Raw genomic sequence first — 23113 nt, 5'->3', positions numbered from 1 at the left:
CAAAAAATCTCACACACAGGGCAGCACTGTTTTAATGTCTGTGACCATAGCACACACTGATGCCTCCTTCTATATATCTCTCTCACCAACAACAACACAAAAGAGGGAGGCCGCCGGGCGCCCCGACACCCCGCCCCTGTCTCCGAGCACCTCGTCTGTCTCCTGTCTGCACACACTCTGCAAGCGTGTGAGTGTGTGTGTGCGTATGTGTGTGTGTGTGTGTGTGTGTGTGTGTGTGTGTGTGTGTGTGTGTGTGTGTGTGTGTGTGTGTGTGTGTGTGTGTGTGTGTGTGTGTGTGTGTGTGTGTGTGTGTGTGTGTGTGTGTGTGTGTGTGTGTGTGTGTGTGTGTGTGTGTGTGTGTGTGTGTTTGTGTGTGTGTGTGTGTGTGTGTGTGTGTGTGTGTGGGTGACTGAGTTGCTGCGGGGTTTCTGACAAATTGTTCTCTCGTGACCAGCTACACCGAAATTCACACCGGAACTTATCCAAGCTTCACTTAAGGGTCTGATCCAACTCACGCCGAAGGCGGCACGGGTGGTATGTTGTCCTCTGTTGGAAGTTGTGGCATTGTCCGCGACTCACTGTTGGTGCTTCGTTTCTGTTGAGCCAGTATTCTCCCACGTACCCCCTCGTTGATCTGCAAGTGGCAACCACTGCGATTAAAGCGCACATGAACGAACGCTTGGCGCGTTCATCGAATCACTACAACCGACTGGATTTTCCATCACTTCTGGCGTCGACGTTGCCTGGTGCAGGAAAAACAAGGCTCTGCGAAGAGTTTGTGAGCCGCATCGCTCCTGCAGTATTCAACAGCCGAGGACTCGAGTTTATTTCCTTGTTTGTCACCTTCAGCAACGCAACCAGTTTCGACATTACCAAAGACTGGACCATCGTCTTCCACGCCGACCCTGAACACGCTCTTGCGACTCGCCTTCTGCAAGCGTACTTCGACATCCCTCCGACCTTCTTTGAAGTGAACTTTGCCCAGACCGGGAGCTTCCGGGTGGATGCTACTCTGGAGTTTATCCAGCAGTTCGAGTTTAAGCGTCGGCACGGTCGTGCGCCGAAACCTGGGGATCAGTTACCGTACGTTGCGATTGCGGTCGACGAAATCAACAGATTGCTTGCTCTGTCCGCTGAGGAGATGGAAGCGGTGGCCGCTGTGAAAGAGCCAGCCGCTGTGAAACGGGCGAACGCTGCGAGGAAGGCGGACGTGAAGGACAAGGTTGGCGCACAAGAGAAGCTGGTCTCCGAGGCGAATCCGGTCCCACAAGTACTGTCCGCTTCTGAAGCCTCGGTCGTACAGGCACATCTGGCCAGACAACGCTACTTGGAGAAGTTGAAATCTCAGCGTTGGCTGCTGAAGCATTCACTTTGGTCACTCAAGAATGCCACCGTCGATCCGGCTTCACGGCTCTTTGTACTCTACGCCGGAACTCTTCCAGAACACCTCACGCCCGGTCTGGTCGAGCATATCGTCCCCGAGAATTCAAGCAACTTAGAGATCAATCCAGTTCCAATGGAACCGTTCGATGGCCCCCACACCGCCGAGTTTGCTGATGTAGTTGCCAGCATATCAAAGAAGTCAGTTGCCTGGCGACTCAATGCGAGCTTGGTGGGTCAACTTCGTATTGCTGGTGGCTTGCCGGGTCACATTGAAGCAGCGATGAGTGGGCGGACGGAATCTGCCATCGCAACGCCCGAAATTAGCGCTGTTTCTTTGATCGAGTTGGTGCACTTTTGCGCGTTTGATACTGTGATGGTATCGCAACTTGACAGGAAAGTAGCTGCTTGGGTCAGCCGCGGCGCGGCATTTGTCGGTATGTTTTCAGGCATGATTTCGGCGAGTTGCTTGCTGTCACTACGCTCACGAAGTGGTTTTGATCACGTCTCGCTTCAGCTGCAACGCCCTCAATCGCAACGCTTTCAGACCCGGACGACGTGACGCTAGACCAGGATGACGTGGCGCTGGACCAGGATGACATGACGCCAGATCAGGATGACGTGACGCTGGACCAGATCTTTGACCAGAATGCTCCAAAGCTGTCCCTGCAGTTCAACTTGTACAAAGAGGTCAAGTTGAGTAAGTTCTGGCTTTTTGAGGAGCTGATCTGCTCGTTTGTGAATGAGTGCATCTGAATGACTGGAAACGAGGCACTCATTTGGGTTTGAACATCTCGCAGTCCCGATCGATTTCGACCTCGAGCCTGTCAAACACAGTCTCGATGTCATCCTGCGGCTCGCAGACACTCTGAAAGAAAGTCTTAAGTGCATCTCCAAGGATCTGGCAAACCCACTGTCCAAGCCCGATCTGTGGGAGCGACTCGTTGTCCACCTCTTCAACTTGCGGGTGACTGCGTATCTTGCCCATCACGTGTTGTCGGCATCTAAACCTTCTTCGAGTGCCGTTCTTGTCCCTCTCAGCAAGTTACTGCCTGGGGTCAAGTTCAGTGATGACTGCAAAAACCTGTCACTCAAGCTGAAACCCAAAAAATGGGGCACGAAAGTGTTCATGCAACTTGCCCCAGAGAACGAGCCAGGAATCGACGCTTACATGCTCGCCAAGCTTGCTGGTCACGTAAGTTTGGAGCTAGATATTGGTCGCGTTGTTGTTGGTTGAGTGGTCGTCACTCTGAGTTCTCACTTTCTTTTGCTGATGGCTGCCGACTATCAGGCGACGAAGAAACGTGTCGTCATTGGTCTGCAGATGAAGCTGCACATGCACCTCCAGTCGACAGGCCCCGCTGAGCTTCGCAAATACGAAAATTCTGCCCGCCAGCACCTCGATCAGCACTACGTGCAGACACAATACAAAGACGACACGCTTGTTCTTGTGGGGGTCATGTCAACAGCTCGTTTGGCAACTGCTAAACCTGCAGAGAATTCGTGGGCGCTGGAGCGTAGCGCGCTGAACAAATTCGCACAAGGATTTCAGACCGCTATGCAAAGTACGTATTAGTTCTCAGCCGATTGATGAGTGGAGCATGCGCTGACTGTTTGCTGCAACAACAGGCGCCTATTCGTTCGACCCGCATCACAGCCCTGCATCGCACATTGCGAGTTCCTTCTATTCGTGGGGCACACGAACACAAGAAGTGTGCAATGCACTGGCGCACCTTCTCGTGCAGACTCGACACCTAGCTCACCAGCGAGACAGCCTGCAGCAGTTCAAAACAGCAGGGGACCTGCGCCAGTTCTTGTTTGACCAAATCGGTGACTCCAAAGAGGTCTCGTTCACCCTGACGGAGAGAGGCGAAACAAAGCAAGTGACCCACACTCTCACAAAGGGGGATGTACCACCGGTCAAGCACCTCGGCTGGTACTTTGCATTGCCTGATACGGCTCGTTCCGCAGCGTCGTCTTCCAGCGCCAGCATGTCCAGTTAGAGGCTTTGGACAAAGTTGATGGTTACGGCGTTGAACAGAATGAGTGCCGGCATTTTCTCAGTGCACTTGCTGAGCCATCGTCTTAATTTGGTTGTGTGTTGTTCGCATTGTTTTGTGGTCTCTTCACTGTTTGTGCAACATGTAAGTGTTACTTCATGATTTGTGTGCCGTATGAAGCTCGATTCAAAAATCAAAAAGTTCAAGAACGGACTGGCAAGCCACCACGGAATGGGATACTGCGGCACTCCGTCCACGTCTCGGACAGGTTGAGCCGGTAAACTCAAACTAAAGCATGCAGTCCCCCATTTTTTTTTGTTTGGCGTTGGCGCAAACATGCCGCAATGCTGGAGCAGTGGCGATGCTTGTCTCGCCCTGTTCGCCGGGGATGGCCTGCACTATCCCGCTGTGATTGCGCGCCTCGCTTCCAGCAAGACTCACGCATACGTCGTGTATGCCGGATTCGAAGACGAGAAGCCTGCCAAGGTGGCGCTGACCGACCTGCAGCCATTCGCATCGGCGTCGCAGCTCGTCGCAGAGGGTGATGACCCATCCACGACCAAGGACCAGACTGCCGCCGAGCCTGCAGAGACGACTCGTGCAAGAGTACGCAATACTCGTTCTGCTGCGTCGGCGTTGCCAGCGACCTCCACGCGCAAGAGCGCTCGAGTCGCAACTTCCCGCAATCTCAGTCAAGCTCAACCACTCCGACGGCGCCGCGCTGTTGTCTCAGACGACGATCAGGATGACGATATCAACGATTGTCACAAAGACAATGATTTTGAGACAGGCGATGGCGATGGCGAGGAGGACGAGGAAGAGGAAGAGGAGGTGGACCAAGATTCTCAGACCACCCAAACGAAGAAACTCAGACAAGCAGCAAGGTTGTCATCAACAAGAAAAGCTACACAAGCGCCTCCACAGACCACTCAGAGTCGTCAGTCCCAAAAGCGTCGCGCGGGTACGTTCGTTCCTCTTGCTTTGAGAGATTCGGGCATTCTGTTGTTGACACTTTGTTTGTAATTTTGTTCCAGAGCTGGAATCGGACACCAGAACGGGTGGCCAATTGCGACAACGAGACGCATCCGAGACTGCTGATAGTAGTCAGGTCTCATCGCAAGCATCATCTCAACGGTCGACTCGGCTCAAACACGGTACCGAAGAAGATGGCTCACCGCCTTCTGCGTCCACGAATTCGAATTCGGAAGAACAACGGCGGTCTGTCGTTCCTCGCTCAAAGCTCTTTTTTGCTCCTCTCGATGCGCATGTTCTTGATCGCGAACGTGCCACTCGGACTGCAATGGCCAAACTGTACCAAAATACCGCAATGCAAGCGACATCGACTCCAACGCTTTCCGCAGGCGCTCAAGATCTTCTTCTTCCTCCTCCCTCCAATACACCTGCCAGTGCGACAAAGCCGCCGTCCACTCGCTCAAAGCGGGGCATTTCGGACGCCCTTGCATCTGATAGCGCCGAGCACTCTGCAGAACCAGAACCCGAAGCAGCCGCTCTCCAACCCGCTGCTGCTCTCTCGAGCTCACGTAGTAAAGCCAAGGCTGTTGTTGCGCCATCTCGACAGTTCAACGCTGCACCAGATACGGGTCACATCCATACACCTCCGCCCATGGACGAAAGCTCGCCGGACGAGCACGATTTTGGCGAACAGCGCCCGTTTTTCCCTCAAGGCACCACAGCTTCTTCCTCTGCTGCTCGAAAGCAGCGGCCGTTTGTGCTACTCACTCGAACGGATGGATCCACCATCCAAATCCCAGCCACCATCAACGGCTACCTCCGCCCGTATCAGCGCGACGGCATTCAGTTTCTATTTGAGCGCTACCGTCGAGGCCAAGGCGCCATTCTCGGGGACGACATGGGACTCGGCAAGACAATCCAGGTCATTGGGTTTGTTTCTGCGCTCCTGGGCATGACGGGCTTAAAGCGAATCGACGCGTTTCGCAGCCTGCACGCCAAACTCAAAAACTCAATCCCGGCCGACCTGGCGCCGCCTGCGCCGCACGACTCGGAGCCCGACCCGACTTCGTCATCACACATGCCGCCAGAGTACGTGCCTTACAATCCAACGACAGAGGAGCCGTGTTTCAACGAGCTGCTGGACGAGAGCAAGAAAGGCCCCGTCCTGATCATTTGTCCCAAAGCCGTGCTTTTCAACTGGAAGGCCGAGTTTGAAGCGTGGAGTTACTGCAAGACAGCTGTGTGCTATGGCGGCACCACGCGCGAGACGGCGATTGCGGATGCGCGGGCGCGGGCCGTGGACGTGGTGATTACGACCTACAACATTTGCCAAAACCTGGGCGAGGAAATGGATGCTGTGCCGTGGCGCTGTGCCATCTTTGACGAGGTCCAGAAGCTCAAAAACCCCGACGCAGCCCTCTCCATGGCGCTCAATCGCCTCAAAGTCCGACCACGATTTGGCCTCACCGGCACCGCCGTGCAAAACCGCCTCGACGAGTATTGGGCGCTGCTGGACTTTATCAACAAGGGATCGTTCGGCAGCCTGGACCAATTCCGCCGTCTCTACGACCGTCCAATCAAGGTTGGCCACCGACACGACGCCACCATGCTCGAGCTTGCCACCGGTCGCCGCGCGGTGGACAACCTGAACGCCGAAGCGAAAACATTCTTTCTCCGCCGCACCAAGCAACTGATCGCGCATCAGCTTCCAAGCAAGACCGAGCAAATTGTCTTTTGTCACCTGACTGACTTGCAAGAGCAGGCCTACTCGCGTTTGCTCGCTAGTCCCGAGCTGGCAAATCTGCACGAAAGCAGCCTTCCCTGTCCATGCAACAAAGTGCCCGGAAAGCCTCGTGCCCAGTGCTGCTGGGTCGACGATGCTGACCATCGTGTGCGACGCGGGACCATCTTTTGGTGCACAACCATGCTGCAAAAGCTCTCCAATCATCCCGCGCTCCTCATTCCTGACGTTTGTCTCGAGCGAGAGGCACCCATCAGCAGTCGGCGGCATCACACTGCAGCAGCAGCAGCCCAACCTGGACCAACCAGAGGGCGGAAAGCTGCCGCGTCTACCAGCTCGTCCAAACGGGCAAAGCGCCTCGACGAGAACGAGGACGATGACGCCGCCGCCGCCGCCGCTGATCATGACGGAGGCGAGCTTGACAATGGCGACGAGGAGGATACCACCAACAACAACAATGATCCGTTCGAAGATGAGGAGAAGGAGCTTTTTCAAAAGCTCAACGACGACGAGCACATCCCAACCGCGATTGCTTCCAAGCTAACACCGTATTCCGCGAACGAAACTGCAGCAGCAATTGAACGTGACATGAAAGATCAAGCGCCGTGGCTCGTATCGGAAGTCGGCGCGTATCTTGATGCGTTGAACATCCCCGCGCCCGAGCGGCAGCTGCTTGAAGCGCTCACAGCTCGTATGCATTTGAAAATGATTGAGGCCTTCCAGTTAAATCCATTGCACGACGAGCATTTCCCTGACGACGCGCTGGAAAAGCGAGCGCTCAAGCGTTTTAACGTTTGGCGAGCGGTGGTTTGCTGCCAGATTGCTTTTTCCGGCGACCCACGTTTGCTCAAAACGTTTCTGAGTAACAGTCCGCTGGCGGTGACGGAAACGGCCGACACTAGCGGCAAACTTAAAATTCTGTTAACGCTACTGCAATATTACGAGGCGAACGGAGACAAGGTGCTGATCTTTTGTTCGTCAACCCGCATGCTGCGGATTATCGAGAAGATTGTCATGCCACGATACAACTACCTGCTGCTGGACGGTGCAACGTCGGCCATGCAACGGCAAGTGCTCGTCGACAAGTTTCAGCAGGACAAATCCAAGTTTCTCTTTCTCATCTCGACCCGCGCTGGAGGGGTGGGTCTCAATCTGACGGCTGCGAATGTCGTTATTGTTTTCGATCCGAGCTGGAACCCGGCCAGCGACATGCAGGCTCAGGATCGCGCCTTCCGGATTGGCCAGCTGCGCGATGTCGCAGTGAATCGGCTGATGAGTCAAGCCTCCATCGAAGAGCAAATCTACGGCCGGCAAGTGTACAAGCAGCACCTGGGCAACATGGCGCTTGAGCGAGCACACGAGCGGCGCATGTTCACGGGCATAATGGGCGGCTCTCGAAGCGAGCATGGCGATTTGTTTGGAGCTGAAAATCTCTTTGCGTTCGATCCCGAGGCGCGCAAGAGCTCGCACCTGCTCGCCCGCCTGAGAATGGCACAAAGCCAGGCACTCGCCAGCGCGGCTCCTGGCGAGGAAGATGGCGAGGATGCAGAGGGGGAAGTTGATGACAAGGTCAAACGAGGCGCTGCTTCTGCAGGTGCGTCTGCTGCAGCACCGGAGCCGCCTAGGGCATCTGGAAGGACACCTGATACGGCCGAAAATCAACAAGCACCCTTTTTCGGCAACGACGAGAAGCCCCGCGCGTTGGCGAGGAAAGGTCGCGCTGCCGCGTCCAACGAAGGATTGGCACCACACACCAAACCCTCCGATGCACAAACCGAGTCCTCGCGCCGCAAGCCCTTCAATTTCGTCCAGCACGCCGAAGGAATCGCTTACATGCAGCCCAGCTCAAGCGTGGTCGGCCACAGTCGCCGTGAGCAGGTCATCAATCAACGTGCCAAGGTTGCGGTCGAACTTGATTTGTGCGAGAACGAGGCTGGCTATTCCGACCCCACCAGCTTGTTGGACGACCGGATTCGTCAGGTTCGTGAGATGGCGCAATTCTACCACTGCTCGCTGCGCGATTTCCTTGCTTTGGTGGTCGGCTCGTCTCCAGAGGAGCACGAATGTCTGCTCGATCGATTCTACGGGACGTCACTTCTTGCAGCCATTCAACGACGAGACTTTAAAGAGGCCCATCGTCAGCTCGATACGGGCGCCAATCCCGCTGCTCGTGATCCTGTCAACGACCATTCAGTCTTGATGTGGGCGACGTCGCTGGGCGAAATCGGCTTGGTGACACGCTTACTCCAGCAGCATCACGTTGATCCCGACCGTTAGCCAAGGTGGTCGAAATGGAGCGCCGAGTTTTGCAAAGTTTGAGCAGTATTTCTGTGCCAGATTTGAGGCGATGAGGTTGCCAACTTTGAGCATTATCGTTCTGTTGTGGTACATGTATTTATTATTTTCGAAATTACAAAACCTGACACAAACCAGAAGCATTGTACGACAATCACTAATATCTGAAAGAAAACAAAATGACAAAAAAGTCAATGGAACGATTTGCACCGTCTCTACTTGACACTCTCGGACGACGGGAAGCCACCGCTGGTAGCCACGTCAGACAAGGCAAAGCGATTGCGAAGCACTGTGTGAAAGTGCCGCTGGCTTTGCTTAAAGCGGCGGGCTTGACGCTTGCGCGCGGCCGCGATATCGACCATTGGGGCGACCTTGGCGGCAGCAGCAGCTGCAGAGGCGGCGAGCTTTTCACGGACGGCAGCAGGTGTCTCTGCTCCAACGGCCGCGTCGGCAACGGAAGCGAGCATTCGGACGCGTGGTTTGATAAACTCATCTGCCTCCTTGTCGTTGGCTCGGAGCGACAAGACCTTGAGGATCATTCGGCATTGGTCGACCTCATGCATAAACACGCCGTCAGCATGCTCGAGCGAGCGCGCTGGAACGAGCATGGGCTGCGTGAGACTCACCATGCACTCTCCCAAGAGTTCGTTCGCCGTGAATGTGTGGTGGTTCCAGATACTCAGTCGCAACATTGGCTTGACGGCGTTGTCGGCCAGCTCGCCAAGAAGCAGCGCACCGGGCGGAAGCGTAAAGGTAAACAGTTCCTCGTAGCTGGTCGCCGAGACCTTCGATTTGACGGTCGTTTTGTGCCTTGGCGCCAGCGGAGTATGGTTTAGAATGAGTTCCACCGTCACGACTGCGTCAATGGTGCCACGAATTTGCTGCTGCTGTTGTTGTTGTTGCGTCGATGAGGCGCCAGAAGCGGCAGTGGTGTGCTCGGATTGGGGAACGGGCGACGAGGGCCTGGGAGAGATGGGTCTTGGTGAGCTGGGCCTTGGAGAGGAAGGTCGGACAGACTCGGGTGCGGCAGCCGCAGCACATCCGAGCGACGCGCCGCCGCCACCCAAACCTTCGACGGAATGAACGACGACGGACAGAGTGCGCGACTTGGCTTCGACAAAGGTCGAGTACCGCACCACGCACTGACCCAGTTGCAGTGCTGTTTCGATGATTGGACGAAAGTTGAGCACCGATTCCGACCTCATACGCAAGCCAGTTCCAGTCACCGGTTCAGGCGGGGCATCGGCGACGACGGACGAGAGCAACACAGGCTTCCCATCGTCACGAGGCGCCGAGGCCACGGGCTGAAGCAGCAAGGCCGACAGCTCTTCTGGGGGCAAGTCTTGCCAGTCCAAAAAGGACAGTTCGATGGAGGCAATCGTGGCAATACTGGTTGTGTCGTGCGCGTGGTCGACGCTCTGGCTGTCAAGGCGAGACACCACAACGGCTGTGGCAGCAGCAGGGACGGCAGCGGGATGACCATCCTCAGCGGCATCATCGTCGTCCGTGACGGTGGGATGGCCGAAAGGGTCGTCATGGTCGTCCTCCGTGACCATGGCGGCCGACAACAACGCTGCATTCTTGTGATGCCCGTTCGAGAGCTCAGCAGGGGCAACACGACGCGCGTGCGCCGAGATTCGCGGAGAAGGAAGGAGCGACTCTGGCTCGCAAATCATCACAAGAGGGACCAGAGATGATGTCTGGCTGCGCAGCTCGTAGTAGACGTCGAGCAAATCGGCTGTTGGCTGCTGCGAGAGCAAGAAGGCATTCTGAAGCGCGTGGTACTCTTCCTTATCCAGGGAGGACAGCGACAGTCCGTCGCCTTCGGCAAAGAAAAAGTCATGCAAGGTGGCGAGCGCTGCGCTCAGGGCGGCCAACTGGGTGCAGTCCATCCGATCGCGCACGGCACTGGCGGCTGTGGTGACCATTGCTTCTTCTGTGGCGTTCAACACTGCATACCACGTATCGCGCACAAAGTGCAGCAGCACATCGCGATACAGATGCGAGGACAGCAGCTCCAGCTCCGTGTCCAACCAGTCAATCAGCTCATCGAGCACGCCTTGGTGACTGGCGGCAATTTGCGCACGCCTGCGCTCGCGCCAGCGTGGCCCATTCCGCTTGTTCCAAACAAACAGGGCGTTCGGGTGCATGCGACCAGAGAGGGCGGTTGGGCGCGGCTGATCGCTATCGCCAGTCCCGGCAGGGAGAAGGCGAAGTCGCAGCACCTTGCGAAGAAGATCGCGCCGCGAGGCCACAGCTGCGGTGAGTTTTGCTGCAGAGGGACTTGTCGGACCGAGCGATTTGATCAGCGATCCAAAGGACGCGACCAGTTTCTTTTCGACTGCCGTGCTGTTCGCACTACTCGCTCCTTTCGCGTTGCCACCGGCCTGGTTGATTTTCGCAGCAGCCTGGAGCTGCGCTTGTGAAGCCGCAACGGCGGCTGCAGCCGCAGCGACGCCACCGCGACGCAAGTCTTCAATGGCGGCGGTGAACACGGGCTTCTTGCCTCGGCCACACAGGTAATTGACAAAGGCGCTCAATGTTGGAGTGACGGTTGAAGCAATGATGGCGCACAGCACATCCAGAGCGTCATTCAGCGCTTCCAACGTGCGCCGCATCACATTTTCGAGATGCAGATGCGACAGCGAGCTGGCAGACTCCTCGAGAAGGGCAGTTCGATCTTGCGTGGTGTTTGAGCTGGCACCACCTCGATTCGCACTCGAGGTGCGAGCGTCGTCGCTCGGTTCAACGCTGTTGTTGGTCGATGGATTTTCGGAAATCACGCTGCCATCCGTAGTAGAGGCATTTCCGGCTGCTTTGGCTCGCAATCCGTCGAGAAAAGCATTGGCAGACCGCTTGGAGCGAATCGTGGTAAACATTCTTCCTCTGCGCGATTCCGGCGGAACCTTGGCACGCTGAAAGAACGATGCGTCAATATGCACACCAAGCAACGTTGCGATGCCATGCATCTCTTGAAACGATTGCGCAATGTCGTTGAGCGCCACACACAAATGCTCGAGCTGCAAGACGCTTCCTGGAGTCGGGGTGTCACCCACCATCGGCAGACCAGCAGCGGACTTGCCACCGGCTGGCCCTTTGGTCGACGCTGCAAACGGCTGACAGAGCCAAACGGCCAGTTTTCGGGTTTCTTCGAGCACAGTCGTGCCCATCTCGGGCAAAATGGTGTGCTGCAGCAAATTGTCGGGCCACTCGAGGGACAAGAGCGCCGAAATGGTCTCATTCAAGCACGAGAAAATATCCACGACCGAGGACGAATACAAAACCTGATCGTTCGTGATGGGCAGCAGCCGATCGTGCAACAAGGCGGCCGTGACCCACTCTGAGATCTTGGCACGCGCCTGTCGCAGCCACAGCTTGACGGGTGGATCGAGCCACTTGAACCAGGCGGGATAGAATGCCCGCCAGCCACCAACAGCCTCTTCGTGCCGACGCACGTAGTCCTGCAGCCGTTGGATGGTGGTGTAGAGCAAGGACGCTTGGCTGATGTCGTCAGGAAGAGACGGGGCGGCCGCTGCAAGCTCGTGCACAGTTTCGGCATGGAGCTCACAGAGCAAGGCCGATGCGATTCGCTGCAGCGGCACCTTGTACTCGGCGAAGAGAGGCGCGTACAGCTTGTCGTCAGCGTCCAGCTCGTTGTAGACAAGCTCTCCAAGTGCAGCAGCGCGAGAAAGCATGTCATACCGAGCTGTGGGTGTTGGGGGATGCAGCGGCTCGCCTGGGGAACTCGGGGTGGTGGGCGAGCGCGGAGGAGCGTTGATTGACACGTTCATTTGCCAGAGGTTCCAAGCGTGTTGCTTGCATTTCATCACGCACGAGCCGAGAGCAAGAATGGGCGAAAACCCATCCTGCGCTGGCAGCTTTCCAAGCCGGAGCAAGAGCTGGTTCGAAGTGACAAACGCTTCGAGCGCATCGCGCAAAGCATGCATGGCAGCGGCATCCGGGAACATGAGGGTGTAGTGGTTGAGGCAATTTTCCAGCAGCTGCCCAAGTAAGCTCAATGCAGAATGCAGCCAAACGCGTCCAGACGACGAAAGCTCAAACGGCTGCATGAAGGCGCCAGAATCGTGGCGGATTGCCAGGGGCAGATGGGGATTGTTTGCGACAGAGCTGGAGCGGCTGGACGATGGCGAGAGTCCAAGCGCCGACGGCGCAAGCGACAAGCTCCGAGGAGAGGAGGCCGCTTCCTCAACATGAGAAGTGTTTTTTGCTCCAGGCGATGGAAGCGGTTCCAATGACGAGGTGTCTGGGTCATCCAGTCCAACATCGTGCATGTGGCTGGTAGACTTGCTAAACTTGAACGCAGACAAGAGACCCTTGCTGCTAGACGAAGGAGTGCCCTTCTTTGCACTCGCGCCAGCGTCAGGCGCGAGATGGGTGGGAGAGGAAGCAGACGGTCTGTCCGGGTCGACAACGACGTCTGGAAGATCAAGCGGCACGACCGACGACAAATTGGGTGTGGAGGAAGCACCCCGCAGTACCTGCTGCTGATCAGTCATGCCATCCAGATGAATAAACAGGTTGGCCAAGCCCAAGCGCAAAAAGCCAAAGTCGACTGCGCTGGTGGCGGCAAAGTGACGAGCCACGCGATCCAGCAGCACTGCCTGGGCATCGAGCGGGGAGATGCCATGCACATTGCAAAAGCGCTCCAAGAGCAAACAGGAGACGAGGTAGCGCGGAAAACCATGAGCATCGAGCGCGCCTTTCGACGTGGCCGGAGCGGACGCGTAATCGAGAGCGACCAACGCCGATCCGCGCCAAAAGCGACTGTACACCTCCAAAGCACCACCGAGCGCAAAAACGCTGGGCTCTGTCATGCACGTGGCCAGCGTGGACGTGGACGCGTTGGCGTTGAAGGCCGACTTTTGCGTCACTTCGTAGCGCACCACGGCGTCCAGAAATTGAGCGTACATGCTCAGCATGGCTTTGCTCGTGAATCGCCGCACGCAGGATTTGGACGACTGGCTCATTCGGATGGCACGCGTGGGAGCAGCGGCCGAGGAGGCTGGAGCGGCGGTTGTTTTCGCACCACTGCTCACACCTCCAGCAGCCAAGAGCTCGCTCCAGCTGTCCGTGCGCGGAGTAACGAGAAACTCGGCAGACACATGGACGGTGCCAGAGACGTGGGATCGAGCGGTTCGTTTTTCGAGCGTCGCAGTTCGTTCGACAAAGCAACCGTCGCCAATCAAGTCTCGATCCGTGGCAAGCGTCGTTTGTCCGAGAAACTTGATCTCTCTGGGGGTTCGCGTCCAGAGCTGGACGAGTACCTCTGGCAACGGTGACGCACCCGACAGGCTCGAGCCCGCAGACGCTTCAGCAAGTGTCTCGGCCGAGACGATGGCACGTCGACCCATCTGACAAATCTCGAACGTGAACGTCGAGTTTGTAAACGTCGGATTGCACGAGTGCGGCACAGACGCGGTTTGCTGAACGTCGGCACCGACTTGCACCGTTGCAAACGGATTGCAAGTGTCGCGATCTTTTGGGAGCAGGTTTTTGGCTCCGTGGACGGTGACTTCCAATTTGCGTTCCAGCACCAGTGTTTCCTGAATCCGACCCCCGTCAGCAGCAGCAGCAGTCGTAGTAAGTCAAGCAAGGCGAGGGGATGAATGAGTCAACTCGCGCAGCATTTTGGGAACAAAACAAAACAAGCTCCTCACCAAAGCTCGAGCAAAAGTCTTCTCGGTCAAGCCAAACACCTCTCGTAGATGAGCATGCATACAGTATCGCAGCGTCTGAGAGAGTGGTTGAGGAAACAAAACAGAAACATGAGTCAAGCAGTAACTTCCTTTATCCCAACCAACCCAGCACGACAACCAAAGTTTTGAAAAAACCACAACCATTGATATAAATGACACATACCTCCTGTCGAACTTGGTCGGAAGAGGAAGCGGGCGTATTGTCTGTGTTGGCACCGCTACCTATTGATGGTGTCGAAGCCGACAACGACGACGCTGTACCCGCCGCACCCGCCGCCGTCGTCGCAGTGCTTGGTAGGAATGGCGTCACATGGATGTGTGGCATATGAATGCCCGCTGGTAGAATGCTCGGCGGGATGTGTGCGAGCAGCTTGTGCAGCGCCTTTGGCTGAGGTTGTGCCGCTCCTGCGCGACTGAGACCGACGCCGCCAGCAGCAGCAGCAGCGGCAGCAGAGACAGCAGCAGCGACGGGATCGCCCTGGCGCGCAGACGGAGACTGTGCAAGGATGAGTGGCGTCCGCTGCCCGCAGCTCAGCCCGTCTGCGATCGCAGCGAGGACGTATGCGAGGAGCGCGTCGGGGCTGCCGGTTGGATTGTAGCCCTGAATCTCGACGTGGCTCAGCGCTGGCGGATCACCACCACCACCACCATTGCTACTATCTGTGTTCAGCTGGATGCCTGCTCCTCCGTTGACGGGTGGAGTGGCAGGCTGGTCTGGCAGGACGAGTGTGCTGCGGAGGGATCCGCTCGCATTCCCGCCAAATCCGCCATTCCCGCCAAATCCGGCTTCACCGTTCTGATTATTCTGACCCGCATTATGATTGTTACTGCTGTGGTGGCGGTCGTGCTCACCAGCAGAGTGCTCCTGCCGGTAGTGCAATCGGAGGCGGTCTGCAGCGTCAAACCGTGTCATGCAGGCCGGGCAGATAAACCCTTCCTGAATATGAAGCGTATCCGCCATGTTTTAGAAAAAAAAAAAAAGACGAAAAAACAAAGGTTAGGCTTTGAAACCCAAAAAACAAAGAGTGAGCAGGGTGAGTAACTGAGTGGTTTTCATTCAAACGCAAACAATTCGCATACGGGTCTTCACTACGAAATTGAACCGGCTTTCAGTCTATTTTTTTTGTTTGTTTGTTTCCCGTTGAATCCCCGTTCCAGCTGGATGCTGTCGCTGCCCTCCTGGCTCACTGGCGAGCACGGCGCGCTGATGGTCGGCGCCGGTGTTGGCGTCACTGGGCAGCTGCGGCGCCCGAACGAGTCCGCGGACGACTTTCGCGATCGCATCACCGACCAGTACCACCAAGTCGAGCACTCGCTCACTGGAGTGAACGGGCAACATCAAGCAGCAGCAACAGCAGCAGCAGCAGCGCGCAGAGCTGCCCGGGGTGATCGTCGTGGCCACGATGATCCTGACGCTGGGCCAGTCGAGCGGCTCCTCGCGACCCCCGCCCAGCGCGAGATGGCCCTCGTCGACGACCTGCTCGACGTCATGATGGTGAGCGAGAGCACTCATGCGTTGATAGGCTCGAGTTGAGGTCGATTGTCTCAAAGCATTGGGCGGGAAGAGTCGCTCGATTTGTCGAGTTTTCCCGCCAAAAAACCATCCACTTTGGTCTTTGGCTTGCTTTGCCTTGCTTTGCCGTGGAGACGCTCACTTGTAATGCAACTTTGATAGGGACTCGATGGACGGTTTATCACGGTGGTGGACGCCGGCGCAGTGGACGCCAAGCGGTACCATGTTCACACCGCAATGGACTTTTCATTGCGACAACTCGCGGATCGCGTTCTGCCGCTCTGTGCCAACTACCAACGCGTCAGCACGTTTGTTGCCGAGCATTCAATGAACATGCAGGATGGCCGAGTTTTGCACGCGCTGTGTGCTGCACTCCGACGTGTACTCAAAGTGAGTTCCGCCGACAACTGCGAAAGGTCTCAGTTGACTGGCGTTGTGGACAAACTCACGTCAACGCATTACTCTGCATGCTCTGTGTGGTTGTTGATTCGGTTTTGCTTGCTTGCTTGCTTTGTGGCACAGGAGCATCTCATGCTGGTCGCGCAGCTCGAACACCTCGCCATGCAAGGGGATCTCTCGCTCCAAAAGCTGTGGTTTCTCGTCCAGCCGTGCCTGCGTTCGATGGAAATCACTGCAGTGCTGTGTACCGACATTGACGTGCAGCAAATCCGAGGTGCTGCCGTCTTGTCCTTGCTGCACAACCGCGCATTGTGCATGATTGGGTGCGTGTGGAATGTTGTTGTTGCTGTTGTTGTTGCTGTGGTTGAATTTGATTGAAGATGAGCTGATGATGATGATGATGATGATGATGATTGGGGGGGGGGGTGCATTGCAGTGACTCAAAAGGCCAGGAATTGTGCCTCTTTTTGGCAACGGCGGCGTCGCAGCCCTACCTCGACAGTCTGTCGGCCTGGATCTGGAAGGGCAAGATTGACGATCCTTTGCACGAGTTTCTTGTGCGCGAGGATCCCTCGGTCGTCAAAGAAGGGCTTACCACAACGTTCAATGACCGGTACTGGGAAACGCGCTACACGCTTTCCGAGGCAGATGTGCCAGTGTTTTTAAAGTCGGTCGCCCGGCGCGTGCTAGACGCCGGCAAGTATTTGAATGTGCTGCGCGAGTGTGGCGGCAAAGGACCGGCGCTTCCAGAGGCTGCGTCTCGCCCAATCGTATTTTCAGTGTCCGAGCGCGACTACACGAACGCCATTGACGTCTCGTTGGAGCATGCCAGTCTTGCGCTTTTGGATTTGCTCATGAACAAGCGGTGCCTGCGGCAGCGCTTGCGAGCGATTCGTGATGTCTTTCTTCTGCAACGCGGCGAGCTGTTTGTCATGTTCACCGACAGTGCTGCGGAAGAACTCGCCAAAAACTCGAGCGAGGTTTCCGTGTCTCGGCTCGATGCCTTGTTTGAAATTGCCGTGCGGGCCATTCCGGGACTGTGGGTGACCGAGTCTGACGATAATGTTGACGCAGAGAGCGGCAATGACGTTGGTGTGGACGAACAAGCTGCGCAACTTGCTCGCGCTGGATCTTCCAAGCACTCTGCCATGCTTCTTGACCAAGTTCATTGCGTTCTTCAGCCGATTCATGTGATTACCCAGGTATGTGTCGCATTTCGGATTTGTTTTGACGCATTTGCAGTGACTTTGCGTGTGACTCACTCCTCGTTTTTCCTTTTCCCTCACCTTGGGGCATCACCTAGCTCTTCCAAATTATTGACATCAGCACTGGCCAAGTCAATCGGACGTCCAACTTGTCGGGCGCCAACAATAGCCAGCAGCAACTGAAAGGTTTGTTGGCAAGCCTTTCGTGTTCTATGCGCGTATGATTTTGTCATTCTTCTCATTGTTGGTTTTTTTTTGGCGCCACAGGATTTGAAGCCTTTGCATTTGATGCCGACGTCAAATTCCCAGTCTCGCTGGTGTTGAGTCGGACCTCGTTGACAAAGTATCAAGTCCTTTTCCGCCACCTGTTCAACTGCAAAACGATTGAGCGCTCGCTCTTCTCGGCGTGGTCTGCTCTGAAAAATATCAAACAGGTACGTCTTGGATGACTTCAAGGCATTTGGCGTGAGCACCTGTCGACTCATCTCGTGAATGATAGATTGCAGCAACGCCCAACAGCGGATTTACCTTTGCGCTGGCACTGCTCCAGCGCATGCTGGCATTTATCAATCCCTATCAGCACTACATGGTGGTTGATGTGATTCGGCCTCGCTGGCAACAGCTGGAGACGGAGATGGACACGGTGAGACACGTTGGTTTGTTGCTCTGCGTGTCGATGATACAATCGCTCACAAGTGAACATTTTTTTTGCTGGTGGTTGGTGGCTATCAGGCGCGAAGTGTCGATGATGTGATTACTGCCCACACGGCCTTCCTCGACGGCTGTCTGTTGGATTGTTTGCTGACAAATGCCACGCTGCTGAAGGTGGGTTTTTGTTCTCGTTTTTGTTGTTGGATCCACGCATGCTGCACACAATTGCCAAAGCGTCGCTCACACCAAATCTGTTTCTCTTTCTTTTTTTGGCTCTTTGTCTAGATCCTGAGCAAAATTTTGTCCATTGCAGGAATCTTTGCTGGCTTTGTCGTGAGGTTTGGCAACAGTCTGCACGTTGAAATCTCTACCGCAGCCGCAACTGGTCGCCCAGCCGCTGCTCCTGCTGCTTCAAGCAACCGGTCTGTGGCGCTCGCCAAACTTACTCATTCTCGGCGCGCGCAGTATTTGGTACAAGAGGAAAAAGGATGATTGAGAAAAGACGGATGCTGTTGTTGTTGCTCATTTTGTTTCATTTCGTTGCTCTGATACAGAGTGCGTCGCAGCATGCAAATCTCGCGACTCAACAAGCGGGATTTTTGGAGAGCCTGCAGCGATTCGAAAGCACATTCACATCGCAGGTTCTGGGGCTGATGGATGAGCTTGCTGTGGATGGGATGTTGACTGCAGATCTTGTCACGTTGCTGGACTACAACGGGTTTTACAGCGAGATGATGCTGACCCTGCGGCAAGCTTCCAGCACCGAGGCATCCAAGGCGGCGCCGGCCGCACCCCTGCAGCAACAGCAACAGCAACAGCAACAGCAACAGCAACAGCAACAGCAACAGCAACAGCAACAGCAACATCAACAACAACAGCAACAACAACAGCAACAACAGCGAGCGACACCACCTCAAATTCCCGCTACCCAGATTCCGGGAATTGGAGCGACTGCGACTCAGGCCCGTGTCCCCATTTCTGGGTCGTCATCTGTGCCAGTCAAGACAACCGTCGTATCAAATCTTATTTCGTCAAAGCCAGGAGCAGGAGTAGCAGGGGGAATTGTTGCTCCGACACCCGCTGTTGCATCCACTCGCACCAGCGGTCCAACTACTGCCGCCGCCATACCTGCGACCTCATCCCCAGTTCATGTCAGTCCGTCTGCGTCCTTGACACATTCGATCTCTACGGCAGCGAAGCCTACATTGCCAGCTTTCTCGCTGTTAGATGGCGCTCGCACGTTGCCGATCAGCTCCCGTCCGGTATCTGCTTCTTCTACCTCCTCCGTTTCACCCCTGTCTTCCATCTCGGGCGCCAGCACGCCACTTCCTACTGTAGCAACGGTCACCACGAGCGGCTCTTTCAACGCGACATTCCGACCGACACAGCAAAGTGCAGGCACTCCTGGTATTTCGCAGCGCGCGACTTCATCGGAACGTCCTGAGAGCTCAGCGCTCGCGCCTCTGAGTCCTGTGTCTGCCAGCAGCAGCAGCACAACCACACCCGCGGCGGATACTTTTGCATCCGGTGCGCCAGTCTCACTTCAATCTCGCTTGAACGAACCAATCCGTGCAACTTCTACGAATTCCAGCTTGACATCAACTTCTTCCGTCTCGGGAGCCACAGCGCCATCTGTGCCGTCGTTGACAACGTTGACCGCCACCAACAACAACAACCGGTCTACGACTTCAGTGCAACCCGCTGCCGCCAGCTCTGGTCCAGCTCCCGCCGCCTCTTCTGCAGCAGCCTCGTTCCAACCTTCTGCAGCTCTGGCAGCTTATATGGCGCGACGCCAACAACAACAGCAGCAGCAAAAGCAATCGGCCACTGAGCAACCTCCGCCGTAGTCGAGGCGTAGTTAATGTTGGATGAAATGGTGCAAACTGGAACTGTTGTGCTTTTTGCTGAATGATGACCGTCTTTTCGGTACACATGCTCAGTTTCAACTGCATCAATCAACAAGAAATGAAGTAACTCTGTTTTTGCAACAGCAATGTGTGGTTGCCGATACTTGTGGAACAGCGCAATCCATCAACTCTCGCACAAAGAAAAAAAAAGAAAAAAAAAGCAGAAAAAAAAAGAAAAAAAAAAAGAAAAGTGCTCGCTTGGTAACAAACGACCAGGCTGGCAACGTTACGTTCGAGCCACCAATACAAAGATGTGACATTCAATTCGCTTGATGTTGGACAAATCTAACAACAATCGGTGGTGCTTTTTTTCTTTGTACAACCTTGTATTTCAATCAAATGTTCCTCAGCCGGCCACTAAAATAACCAACCATGCCAGCTCAATACGTGTTGATAAACTGCACCAGTTCCTGATCAAAATCGGAAGGCTCAGCCACTTGCTGTTTGGAGACTGGCGGCGAGTTGAGCGCCTCAATGCCGAGCACCTGCTGGGCCACCATATTGCGAGCCAGTTGAATGGCAGCGCTCCTTTGCTCGCGCGTCAGAGGGGACTTGGGCGCCGCCTCCACCAACGCCAGCACTTGCTCAGAGTACCACCGCTCCGGGTGCGGGGTTGGGTCTGCTGCCTTGTGCTTGACCGCAAAATCGCGCAAATTCCAGGTGACAATCATTGCGTGAGCAAGTTCGTCGACCGAGAACGATCGTCCAATGTACAGAGCCCACACGTAAGCGCCGACACGAGTGTTTGGAATGGTGCTGATCTGGCGGTTGCACGTCACCGAAACTTCCTTTGCGACAGTGCGCACAAATTCACCGTCAGAGGTGACGGGTGCAAGTGGGTGCACTGGTACCATCCCAGCCAACAGATGGGTGCGCTTGAGCACAGTGCCCGTCGAAATGCGTTTGATGAGTGCATTCGACACGACATCTTCGCGTTGCTCCAGCAAGCCCGCAGAGATTTTCTCACGCATGCCGTCCAGCGCGCTGTCAAACGCGTCATAGAACAACGCGGGCGGGTAGTTTCGCACAAACGCGCGAAGGGCTTGTGTGAGCCGATCGCGCTCTGCTCGCTCGTCGTCCGTCAGCGTTCGGTTGGCCATGATTTGTTGCGCGGAACAGTCCCAAACGCCATAGGCCATGGTCTCAAAGATTTGGGCCTGCGAAGCGCGGGGTTTGGCATACCTGCCCGCATGCGCAAATCCGACGTTGCGCGGCGCTTGGTAAAAGAAGACGTACTTGATGTGAAGAAAGTGCGTTTCGACGCGAGTGACCAGCATCTCGAGAATGTACATCCAGTGCTCAAGCATCGCAATGCGGTTTGCTGCGCTCGGCCACATGTTGGGCTCGTGGTGGAGCAACCAACTCGGCATGGCACTTCGCGAAAGCGTCTCCTGGGGCTCTTGAATCAGCTGCTGCCACGCAGCCACCAGCAGTCGTTCCATGCTAATTTCCATGACTGGAGGCGCCGGGTTATCCCTCATGCGCTGGTACTCTTCATCCAGCTCTGCCGGGAAGAGCGAGTCTTTGCCGACAACAATTTCCGGGCGGCGCACATGGCGGGCAATTTCTTCACGAGACGGCAGCTCTGGCAGGGTAATGGATACTTTGGGTGATATGAGGGCGGTTGGGATGTGGGCAAAGCTCTGCGTTTCAAAGAGGCGAGGGTGGGCCAGCATGAGGTCACGATGACAAGTCGAACAAACTAGAACAAACCCCTAAACCAAATGCCACTTACTTTAATAAAGTCATCCATGACCGCTTGCCACGGGAAGGCAGCGGATAAGCCAAACGTCAAATGCATCGACATGTTTCCGATTGTATACGGAGAGTGGATGGTTCCGCGCGGCAAATAGAGCACTGCCCAAAAGATGATGAGCAATCTGCAGCTCAGCACGAAATTTGGCCTCTCTCTCTCTTTTCTCCAAAAACTCCAACAAAGCAGACAAAAAAGAACAGCAAACACAACACTACGACGCTATACCATCACCGGGAGTCAGCAAAATGTCCGTGCAGTTCATGTATCGAAGTTCGGAAAGAAGAAAGTTGCCCGAGTTCACATCGCTCGGAAGCTGGAAATCCGGGTTGCAAACTCGCCAAACCTACGCGATAGGCCCCAGCAAAGAAGAGCAAAAAGTGAGCCTGAGCCTTCACTTTTTTTTTGTTTTTGTTTTGTTTTTGAAAGACCCGTCGCTAGTCACCTTGGATCCCGCTGTTTGCAAAATGACTGAATCCATCAGATCATGATGGGCCTTGAACCCTTGGGCAGAGGCCGGGGACAGGTACATGTTGACGCTGGCAAAAGTACTGAGACTCTCCTCGAGCTGCTCGCAAAAGCCGTGCAGACGCGAATCCAAGTAGTGCAGCGCGTTGACAACGATTGTGGAGCCCGACAGGAATGCTGCAAGAGCCTCAGCGGCGGTGGCATACGTGTCTGCATAAAACTGATTCTTGCTCTTGATCACAAACCGAAGGTCCTTGTTGTAGACGAGCGAGTGGGTTGAAATCATGTGCAGCACGTCGCTCGGCTGCGATATCTCGCACAACTCGCACTCTGGGTTTGTGTGCCGCACAAAGAAGGCTGTCTTTTCCCTCCGCTCGTTGTAGATGGCCTCGGCATGCGGTCCAAGCAGCTTGACAATCGTGCTGTCGGGCGCAAAGCGAAGTTTACGAAAGCGATGAAACCGAGCTCGCGGCAGCTCTTTTGTCGTTTCCACGACGGATGATGCACGTCTTGTAGCTTGATCACTGGCACTCTGTAGCGTCGACTTTGACGGGTGGATGGAGTCGGTCGCTTGATTGCTGGCGCTTGCATTGGCCACTTGCTCATCGTCGACCTCTTCGCTCGGGTCTGCCGGGCGGCCTTGCTTTTGCGGCGACAGATCGTCGTACCACGCAGGCACCGGGAACACTGTCCCTGCGAGCTCCAGCGTCGTGGGCAGCCTGACCGAGGCCAGCATTGAGCGCCAGTCATCGTCGGACGCTGCAGGATGGAACCGCGTCGCGCTCTCGTTCGGCACAAACCAGCCTGGCTTCTGGTTGTACCTGTTGTCTGCGTCGTCCTTTTCAAAGATGGACTGCGCCTGGGTGTTGGGCTGAGCGTTGGATGGCGATTCTGGTTGAGCGTGAGATTGAGCAGCGGTCGCCAGCGCAATGGTCGTCGCAATGATGATGACGCAGACTGTCACAAACAGTGCAGAGCGACTCTGACGATGATCATGATGATGATGATGACAATGGTTGGCGGTCATTCGATGGACGACTGGTCGTTGCCGCAGCATCAGATTGGGATTCGCCTTCCAATGCATTTTGAAGACTGCGCGCTCACATTCATGC

General features: G+C 55.6%; 4 protein-coding genes across 4 annotated transcripts; 2 read left to right on the top strand and 2 right to left on the bottom strand.

Moving 5' to 3' along the window:
- Positions 1 to 3716: 3716 nt before the first annotated feature.
- CAOG_06528 (stretch responsive protein) lies at positions 3717 to 7967 on the top strand (the record flags this gene model as incomplete). Its single annotated transcript, XM_004345227.1, has 4 exons — positions 3717 to 3986; positions 4305 to 4341; positions 5153 to 7687; positions 7933 to 7967. 4 exons carry the CDS (start codon positions 3717 to 3719, stop codon positions 7965 to 7967), a joined length of 2877 nt encoding a protein of 958 aa, XP_004345277.1.
- Positions 7968 to 8474: 507 nt separating this feature from the next.
- Positions 8475 to 15066, bottom strand: CAOG_06527 (hypothetical protein; the record flags this gene model as incomplete). The annotated part of the gene is made up of 3 exons (XM_004345226.2): positions 8475 to 13952; positions 14067 to 14141; positions 14269 to 15066. The coding sequence occupies 3 exons, from the start codon at positions 15064 to 15066 to the stop codon at positions 8604 to 8606; spliced, it is 6222 nt and encodes a 2073-aa protein (XP_004345276.1). The 3' UTR covers positions 8475 to 8603.
- A 171-nt stretch (positions 15067 to 15237) lies between these two features.
- On the top strand, positions 15238 to 19844 carry CAOG_06526 (tubulin). Its single transcript, XM_004345225.2, has 10 exons — positions 15238 to 15600; positions 15781 to 16008; positions 16141 to 16340; positions 16454 to 17219; positions 17321 to 17408; positions 17490 to 17656; positions 17722 to 17865; positions 17955 to 18047; positions 18159 to 18344; positions 18428 to 19844. The coding sequence occupies exons 1-10, from the start codon at positions 15268 to 15270 to the stop codon at positions 19718 to 19720; spliced, it is 3498 nt and encodes a 1165-aa protein (XP_004345275.2). The 5' UTR covers positions 15238 to 15267; the 3' UTR covers positions 19721 to 19844.
- Positions 19845 to 20075: 231 nt separating this feature from the next.
- Positions 20076 to 23085, bottom strand: CAOG_06525 (hypothetical protein; the record flags this gene model as incomplete). The annotated part of the gene is made up of 4 exons (XM_004345224.2): positions 20076 to 21423; positions 21516 to 21637; positions 21762 to 21879; positions 21979 to 23085. 4 exons carry the CDS (start codon positions 23083 to 23085, stop codon positions 20161 to 20163), a joined length of 2610 nt encoding a protein of 869 aa, XP_004345274.1. The 3' UTR covers positions 20076 to 20160.
- Positions 23086 to 23113: the final 28 nt, after the last annotated feature.

This window comes from Capsaspora owczarzaki (assembly GCF_000151315.2).
Source record: "Capsaspora owczarzaki ATCC 30864 unplaced genomic scaffold supercont2.11, whole genome shotgun sequence".
In the NCBI taxonomy this organism is placed as follows: domain Eukaryota; class Filasterea; order Ministeriida; family Capsasporidae; genus Capsaspora; species Capsaspora owczarzaki.
This window is presented reverse-complemented; position numbering and strand designations above follow the sequence as displayed.